The sequence below is a fragment of the Gracilinanus agilis genome, chromosome X (genome assembly GCF_016433145.1).
Source record: "Gracilinanus agilis isolate LMUSP501 chromosome X, AgileGrace, whole genome shotgun sequence".
NCBI classification, from domain to species: domain Eukaryota; kingdom Metazoa; phylum Chordata; class Mammalia; order Didelphimorphia; family Didelphidae; genus Gracilinanus; species Gracilinanus agilis.
The window spans coordinates 69631879-69640780 of NC_058136.1; the positions used below are offsets into that span (position 1 = coordinate 69631879).

The window sequence follows — 8902 nt, forward strand, 5'->3', positions numbered from 1 at the left end:
TCCCTGTTCTGAGGCCCCTCCCACCCCTGACATGCCCTGTTCTGAGGCCCCTCCCAGCTCTGACATTCCCTGTTCTGAGGCCCCTCCCAGCTCTGACACTCCCTGTTCTGAGGCCCCTCCCAGCCCTGACACTCCCTGTTCTGAGGCCCCTCCCACCCCTGACACTCCCTGTTCTAAGGCCCCTCCCAGCCCTGACACTCCCTGTTCTAAGCTCCTCCCAGCCCTGACATTCTGTTTTCTAATGGGTCACCCACTTTTTTTTTTTTTAATTCTTACCTTCCGTCTTGGAGTCAATACTGTGTATTGGCTCCAAGGCAGAAGAGTGGTAAGGGTAGGCAATGGGGGTCAAGTGACTTGCCCAGGGTCACACAGCTGGGAAGTGTCTGAGGCCAGATTTGAACCTAGGACCTCCCGTTTCTAGGGCTGGCTCTCAATCCACTGAGCTACCCAGCTGCCCCCCGGGTCACCCACTTTTATATGCTATTGTCTTCTGAAGTCCATACCTGAATCCATACCATGAGGCCATCTGGACTTCCCCCAGCCTACCCCCCACGGATCTCACCTTCATGGGTGGGGGCTGTTGTCTGAATGTGGCCGTCTGCCGGGTGTCTTGTTTCCTAGCCACTTGTAGCTGTTGGGCTGCAGCAGCAGCAGCAGCAAGGGACTCAGGGATGGGTGGCTCCTGAGGCTCAGTCTGCCACTCCGCCTTCTGCTTCTCGAAGTAACTTGGAGGGGTGGGATGGGGGAGGGGAGAAATTGGCTGGTCTGTTCCATGGTCAGGAAGGACCATCTTGACTTTTGCCTTTTGCCCTAAGGGCACAACCTTCTTGAAACTCAGAAGCTAGGGCTAGACTGAACCATTTCTCCAGTCAAGAGGAACCATCTTGACCTTTAACCTAACCACTAGGCTACTGGGCAGCAACCAAACCTCAGGCCAGTGATGGCAAACTTATGGCACAGGTGCGAGAGATGGCATGCAGAGCACTCTCTGTAGGCATGCAGTTCCCCTCCCAACCCAGTTCATTACTAGAAAAGCAGAGGGGCACAGGCAGAGCTGCTCCCTCCCCATTGTGCCTGAGGACATTTTTCCCATCTCCCACCCCTCCGGCCAGCAGCCCAATGGGAGCACACATCGAGTAAGGGGAGTGACTCACAGGTGACAGAGCTGGAGGGGAGCAGAGCATTCAGTCCACTCCCCTCCTGCTCTCTACACTTGCTGAGGACATTCCTCACTTCACCTGCCCTTCCATCCAGCAGCCCAATGGGAGTGATTCCTCCCTCCCCTGTGTGAGGTGAGGGAAGGGGCATGGCATGGCATTTGGTCTCTTGGGGGGGGGGTCCAGAATGACACTCAGTCTGAGGGATGGGGCCCTGAACTCCATCTCTAAAAGGTTTGCCATCACTGCCTTAGGCTATTGCTACTCCCCCCACCCACCTTGTGTCCTGACCCCAGGAAAGGGTCAGCATGGTGGCAGGCCTCCCACCCACCCACCGATGCCCCAGGAACACAGCCTCTGAAAGAGTCCCAGGTATGACTAGCCTTCCTGACAGTGAGACCTTAGAAAGGGGAGGTCCTCATCCCCCAGGAAGCTTGGCCTTCTGTACCCCACCTCCCAAGTTCTCTGTTAAAGGGCTCGGCCATGGAGCAGGAAGGATCTAGGCTAGGGGGACTTACTCCAGGGATAGTTTCTCCTCTTCTTCACACAGGTCTGGAAGCCTCTGCAGGCCCAGGGTCATGCGGAGAGCATCCACATGTTCCTTTAAGGGCTTATATTCATCGTGTAGCCGCCGTGTAGACTCCAGCAACTTGTTGAGGTCATTCTCTGACTGTTTGATGGTGTTCTCCATCTGGCCCAGGGGGACAGGGACAGGGAAAGGAGAGCAGCTGACCAGCAAGACCCTTAGCTTCCACTCTCAGCATCCCTCCCACTAAGTGCTGCCAGCCCTCCCCATGCTGTCAGCTTTCCCACCTGTCAAAGTAAGCCCTGAGACAATCCCCAGGCCCACAGCTCAAAAAGAGTAGCGACCATGAAACAGAGAAGGTACCTTGGCCAACTCAAGCTAGGCCGTGAAGGAAGGATGTATTTCAAAAGGGGGGACGAATAGGGGGAAGAAAAGCCAGAATCTGACTGTATGAGCAACATGAAGATACAAGGGGGAGAACATGAATAGGGTCAATTCTGTACCATGAGCAATTCCTAGAGCTAGAAGGGACCTTCGAGGTTTTCCAGACCAATGCTCCTCATTTTTCAATGAGGATCCCAGGACCCAGAGGTGGAAAGTGATGTGTTCAAGGTCGCCTTGATAATAAGTAGCAAAATCAGAATTTGAACCCAAGTCCTCTGACTCCAATTCCATCCTAAGATTGAGTTAGCTGGTGACTCATATTGACCTTGTGGGATAAAGACCCTCAGGAATCCTTTGGAATAAAAGAAATGGAAATTAAAACAACTCTGAGGTTTCACCCCACACCTAGTTAATTGGCCAAAATGACAAAAGATAGAACAGTCAATAGTGGAGGGGTTATGGAAAGCTAAGTTGTAAGCTTATCCAAATATTCTAGAAAGAGATTTAGACTTATGCAAATAAAGTGGTTTAAATGTCTATACCCTTTGACCCAGGGGTCGGCAACGTATGGCTCTTTCCGCAGAAGCCATGAAGTCCATTTTTTTTCAGGCGCTGTTACAGGAGCCGCACTGTGAGCGCTGTACGGCTCTCACGAAATTACATTTTAAAAAATGTGGCGTTTAGGGCTCTCATGGCCAAAAAGGTTGCCAACTCCTGCCCCAAGGAGACCAATGACAAAAAGAAAGGACTTATATACACTTAAAACAGCCCTCTGTAGTGGCAAAGAACTGAAAACAATTGGAGAATGTCTAAACAAATTGTGGGAAAGGAATCCCACAGGCTATTACTGTGCTATAAGAAATGATGGATATGAAGAATGCAGAGAAGCATTAGAAGACTTATATGAACTGATGCAGAGAAAAATTAGTAAAATCACAAAACCAATATATGGGTCTGCAACAATGAAAGATGGAAAGAATGAAAGAAAGAACAAACTGAGTGCTGCTATAGAGTTCTAATAGCCAAGAAGCTTGGCGATGGAGAAGAGCTAAGAAAAAAAAATCCTCTTTCCCTTCTTTGCAGAGGTGACGGGTTATGGGTAAAATACTGCATAGAACATCAGGCCCAACTGATGCGCTAGTTGTTTTGGCCAAACTGCTTTTTCCCCCCCTCTCTTTTTTTTTATTCTTTGTAATAAGGGATGGATCTCCAGCAAAGGGAAGGTCATATTTGGAAATGAAGGTGATGTAAAAATGAAGGGTAGCAATAAAAATGTTTTCAAAGGTGTCCAGTAGTTCACATGAACTAATCTCTGGCTATGTCATTCCCATTCTTAAAGTCCCTGAAGCACTTTCTGGTCAAATCATTCTGGCCAAGCAAAACCCCTCCGGCTGGCAAGCAAGGGAACCAAATGCTGAGGTCCAGTGACCCTAAAGAGAGCCCACTGCTAGTCTGCCCTATGCTATCTGCCCACCACACACCACGTTAATGTCAGCATGGATCAGACGAAGTTCCTCCACGTGGGCCATCTTTTCCTGTAGCAAGAGATCCATCTCTTGCTTATACTCCTTCAGATGCCGTTCCTCCGACTCTAGGGCTTCAAACTCTGCCTTCAGCCGGGCCTTGATCTTCTCCATCTGCATGGTCTTGTTCCTGCAGTAGCAGAATGTGGGGACAGGCCGAAAGCCCAGTGTTGGGTCAAGAATCAGAGACTTAGAAAGGCCCTCCAGGGGTAATCATGGGCAGGAGGTAGAGTGGAGCTAAATGGAGCTAGATTTGGAGCCAGCACAATGCCTGGAACACAGTAGGTGCTTCGTAAATGCTGGCTCCCTTCCCCTTCCCTCCATGTTTCCATAACTTAGTAGCTTTATGATCTCAGGGAAGTCATTTCTCTGTGCGTAAAAACTCGTGTTGTTATGGTACTTGAAGATGATAAAGAAAATATTATTTCTAGATAAGGAAAGAAAACTGAGGCACATTATCTTAGTTCCGTCCTTTGTACAAAGATAGGATTACGTGATCACAGAAACTCAGAATTGGAATATCTAGTCCAACCAAAACCTCCTCAACAAGCCATTCTCCAGCCTCCACTTGGCTGACCCCGGTGACAGGAAGCTCCCTTCCTAGTGAGGCAGCCTATTGACCTTCTGTATGGCTGGGACCCTTAGGAACTAGCTTTCCTTGCAGGATGCTGAACTAAGCATCTCTGGGAATTCTCCCCACCCATGGCTCGTCGTTCTGATACCCCGAGCCTTTCTGGGGTTCTGGGACCTCATCTAGCTTTTCCCTGTGGGCAGAATTAGACAGAAGATGTATCTCTCCTGCAGGGGGGTATCCTAGCACTAAGCCAGATGCCTGGCATACTCTAGGACCCTAATATCTGCTTGTTGCCTGGTCGGCTCGTTTCCTCTCGTTGTTCATTAATGTTCCTCCCTGTATCACTGTGTGTGTATACATATACGTAACATTTGTCTATGTCTATATACATCGATATTTTTTTAAACCCTTAACTTCTGTGTATCGGCTCCTTGGTGGAAGAGTGGTAAGGGTAGGCCATGGGGGTCAAGTGACTCGCCCAGGGTCTCCCAGCTGGGAAGTGTCTGAGGCTGGATTTGAACCCGGGACCTCCCGTCTCTAGGCTTGACTCTCAATCCACTGAGCTACCCAGCTGCCCCTGAATAATATCATTTATTTATTTGTTTTTAAGCCCTCACCTTCTATCTTGGAGTCATACTGTGTATTGGCTCCAAGGCAGAAGAGCGGGAAGGGTAGGCAATGGGGGTCAAGTGACTTGGCCAGGGTCACCCAGCTGGGAAGTGTCTGAGGCCAGATTTGAACCCAGGACCTCCCATCTCTAGGCCTGGCTCTCCATCCACTGAGCTACCCAGCTGCCCTATATACATCGATATTAATAGATATAGTAAATACTTAATGTCGAGTATATAGAGATGTAGATATGACAGAATTAGTATTTGTATATGTTTATATATTTAGTTGCGTGTGTAGAGATCATATGAGAAAATTAATATTTTATAGCTAGGCATATATACATAGAGGTGTGTGTAATATTTTGTATGATCTATACTTAGATGTGTGTATATTATACAATGAATATTCTATAGAGAGGTATATCACCACAAACATACAATTAATATTTTATGCGTCTCCATATTGCATAATGAATATTTTCTAAATGTGCACAGAGCTGTAGAGGATTGATATTTATATGTATCTATACGTAGATGCCTATATTCTATTGTAAAATTAATATTTTATACGTCAAGATTTGATATCGTATAGAATTGGTACCTGAAGTGCAAGACTTTAGATTGATCCCTAAGAGGCAACTAGGTGGCACTGGAGTGATAGAGTGCTAGGCCTGGAGTCAGAAAGACCCGAGTTCAAATCTGGCCTTAGATACTTCCTAGTTATGTGACCTTAGGTAAGTCACTTAACCTTTGTATGCCTAGGATACAGTGAGGTGGCTCACTGGGTCTGGAGTCAAGAGGACTTGACTTCAAATCTGGTCTCAGATACTTCCTAGCTGTGTGACCCTGGGCAAGTCACTTCACCTCTGATTACCTGACAAAAGAATCCACTGGAAAAGGAAATAGCAAACCAGTCCAGCATCCTGGCCAAGAAATCCCCAAGTATAGCTACAGTCCGGGGTGGGTGTGGGGAGTCACAAAGAGTCAGACATGTCTGAGCAACTGAACAAGACTGATGATTCCCTACTAAATTTCATCTTATTAGATTCAGCCCCAAATTCTAGTCTGTGAAGATTCTTTTGGGTCCTAACTCTGTGGAACAATCACTGAGCAAATCAGTTAACCTCTCTAAGACTCAGTTTCCCCATCTGTAAAATGGAGAGAATAGCACTCGTCTCACTGAATTGTTATAAGGATCAAATGATACATCTGAACAACCCTAAAGCACTATACAACTGCTAATTCTTCCTCTCGCCACCATTATTATCACTAGCTATGTGACCCTGGGCAAGTCACTTGACCTCTAAGGGCCTCAGGGAACTCCCAAGTACTTCCTGCCTAAGTCTTGGCCAGGGTTTTATCTCCAGTGGGTGAGAAAGTTTCCCACATGAAGGAAATCAAGGATTTGTGGGTTTACACATGATGAAACTGAGGCTGAGCCAGGTTGTGTCCTATGATTTTAGGGGAAATCAAGCGGGACCCATTGGCTACTCCACCAAGTATCAAAAAGCTGTTTTTCACTTTTCTGGGTTTTGTTTCCATTTCAAAAGCAAAGTAATTAGCCAGGTTGGTCAGAAAAGTCATCTAACTGGGGGCAGCTGGGTAGCTCAGTGGATTGAGAGCCAGGCCTAGAGAGGGGAGATCCTGGGTTCCAATCTGGCCTCAGCCACTTCCCAGCTGGGTGACCCTGGGCAAGTCACTTGACCCCCATTGCCTAGCCCTTCATTCTTCTGCCTTGGAACCCATACACAATATTGATGCTAAGATGGAAGAGAAGGAAAGGAAAGGAAAGGAAAGGAAAGGAAAGGAAAGGAAAGGAAAGGAAAGGAAAGTCATCTAACCTAGTTGGTTAGCAATAGAAAGAATCACTACAGGGCAGCTAGGTGGCTCAGTGGATGGAGAGCCAGGCCTAGAGAGAGGAGGTCCTGGGTTCCAATCTGGCCTGAGCCACTTCCTAGCTGTGTGACCCTGGGCAAGTCACTTGACCCCCATTGCCTAGCCCTTAACATTCTTCTGCCTTGGAACCCATACACAGTATTGATGCTAAGATGGAAGAGAAGGGTTAAAACAAGAAAAGAAAAGAAGGCCCAGAGAGGCAGGTCATCTTGTCCAGCTACATCATCCATGACTCTCTTTCATATATTCTGTGCTTCATCCATACTGGACTTCTTGCCATTTCTCATACAAAATCCTCCATCTCCAATCTCCATGCCTTTGTCCAGGCTGACACCTCCCCACCCCACCCCACACACACCATGCTTAGAATGCCTTCCCTCACTTCAGTCTCTTTAGAGCTCCAGAGTCACCTTCTAGATGAGGGTTATGGCGATCATGCCAGCTGCACTAGCACCTCCCTTTCTACCACCCCAGCAGAACTTGAACTCTCATCCTTCTGGTTCAAAGTTGGGGCTGCTGCTACTGTGCTATCTGACCTTTGCAGACAGTCCATAAACTCTTCGAAGGCAGGAAGTTCATGGGCTCATTTGAGGGTTTTGTCGGTCCTTGTACCCACATGCCCGGTGCCTAGCACAGTGTGGGAGCTTAACAAATGTTTGCTGAACGGCTGTACCAGAGCAGGGATTCAGAACCGGGTCCTCTGGCTCCAAGCTAAGGACTGCCCCCCCCTTCCCCTTGACAATCCCGCTTTCAGAATATTAAGTTTAGGGGAGGGACTCGAAGCAAGACCCCCAAAGACAGCCCCTGGCCAGCCTCCTCTACTAGAGGAGATTCAGCTAGGTCCAAAGAGGCTAGATATGGAAAGCAGTGGAGGCCAGGGAGGGAGGGGAGGTACTAGCTAGCATTAATCTCCATCCACATTATCGCCTCCAGAAATGCAGGCTGTGGGAGATGAAAGGTAGAAGGGGCCTTTGAGATCCTCTGGTCCGCTTCAAACCTCTTAGAGACGAAGGAACTGCAGTTCAGAGGAGGGAAATGACTCGGTCAAGATCACTTGGGGCGGGGGAGTTCATGGCACCGGCAAGATTTGAACTTGGGGCTCTTGATTCTATCCACTACACCCGCTCAGTGTGGAGAACACTACTGGCCTTCCGGGGATTTCCATGCTCTCCTAGGGCCGGCCAGGGCAGGGGTCTGTGGGGTAGGCTGCCTCTCTCCTGGGACCAGAGGGGCGGGAAGAGGTTCGAGTGGCCCAGAGCATCTTCAAGGGACCAGCCCTGCCCCGCCAGATGCTCCAGAGGACCACAGCTGGCCAGATGTGTGCAAGCCCAGCCATCCCTGGGCATCCTCCCCTCCCACCTCTCAATCTCCCACCTCCTTTCTCTTGGGGCAGGGGCGGGGGCGGGAGGGGGCACTTGCAGTCGAAGGTGCTGGGGCGGGGGTCCCCCAATGCCCTCGCTGCTCACCTGATCTCTTTGATGCTCTCCAGCTTGCACATGATTTCCTGCTCATCAGCCATGCTTTTCAGGCCCGATTTCACCGTCCCGAGAAGGTCCCCCGAAGAGGCGGCCAAAAGCTACAATAGACACAATGTAGCCCCCTCCTCCGGGCAGGGGGCTCGGAGACTGTGCGATGGCGGCCGCGGGGGCGCCTGGGACTTGTAGTCTCTTGCCTGCAGCTGGCCATGCCACTCGCCCGCGCGCGGACTACAACTCCCAGAGGACAGCGCGCGGCCTTCCCGTTCCTCTTCCTGCCACCGCACTTGAAATCAATTTGTCACAGTTAATTATGTCAAAGGTTGTGAGGAGTCCAAGGGAATGAGGATTTTCTTTTCTCGCTCGTGCGGAAAAAGAAAAGCGTCCCCCCACCACTGCCACCCTCACCCCCTGCCCATATAGGCGGGGGGGAGGGGGGACGGAGGGACTAAGTCACCAGCTCCCAGCCCTGCCACCCCGCAGCTGGGTGGTAGGGGTGAATGGGATGTGGTGTTTCTGAACAGAGGCACGGTGCCTGTCCCTGGGGGAGGCTAGAGGCCAACTGGGAGCCGCCCGACAAACTGGGCAGCCAAAGAGGCCCACAGATAGGCTGCCCAACGGCCCCAGCTGGGAGGCCTTGCACTCAAGAAAGGAGGGCATCTTTTTTTCTGACTTTCAGGACCATATCCAACTTTGATCCCCAAGGGAACAGGTGCATTGACCTTCGAAAAGACTCCCTGGAATGGGGCAGCTGGG

General features: G+C 49.8%; 1 protein-coding gene across 1 annotated transcript in view; it reads right to left on the reverse strand.

Moving 5' to 3' along the window:
- ZC4H2 (zinc finger C4H2-type containing) overlaps positions 1 to 8222 on the reverse strand; it is a 9802-nt gene extending 1580 nt beyond the window's left edge. The window contains exons 1-4 of the mRNA XM_044682710.1: positions 8138 to 8222; positions 3549 to 3720; positions 1676 to 1848; positions 563 to 725 (exon numbers count right to left, since the gene is read on the reverse strand). Coding sequence (XP_044538645.1) covers positions 563 to 725; positions 1676 to 1848; positions 3549 to 3720; positions 8138 to 8190 — 561 coding nt within the window. The 5' untranslated portion in view covers positions 8191 to 8222. The remainder of the gene's footprint in view (positions 1 to 562; positions 726 to 1675; positions 1849 to 3548; positions 3721 to 8137) is intronic.
- Between the last annotated feature and the right edge of the window lie 680 nt (positions 8223 to 8902).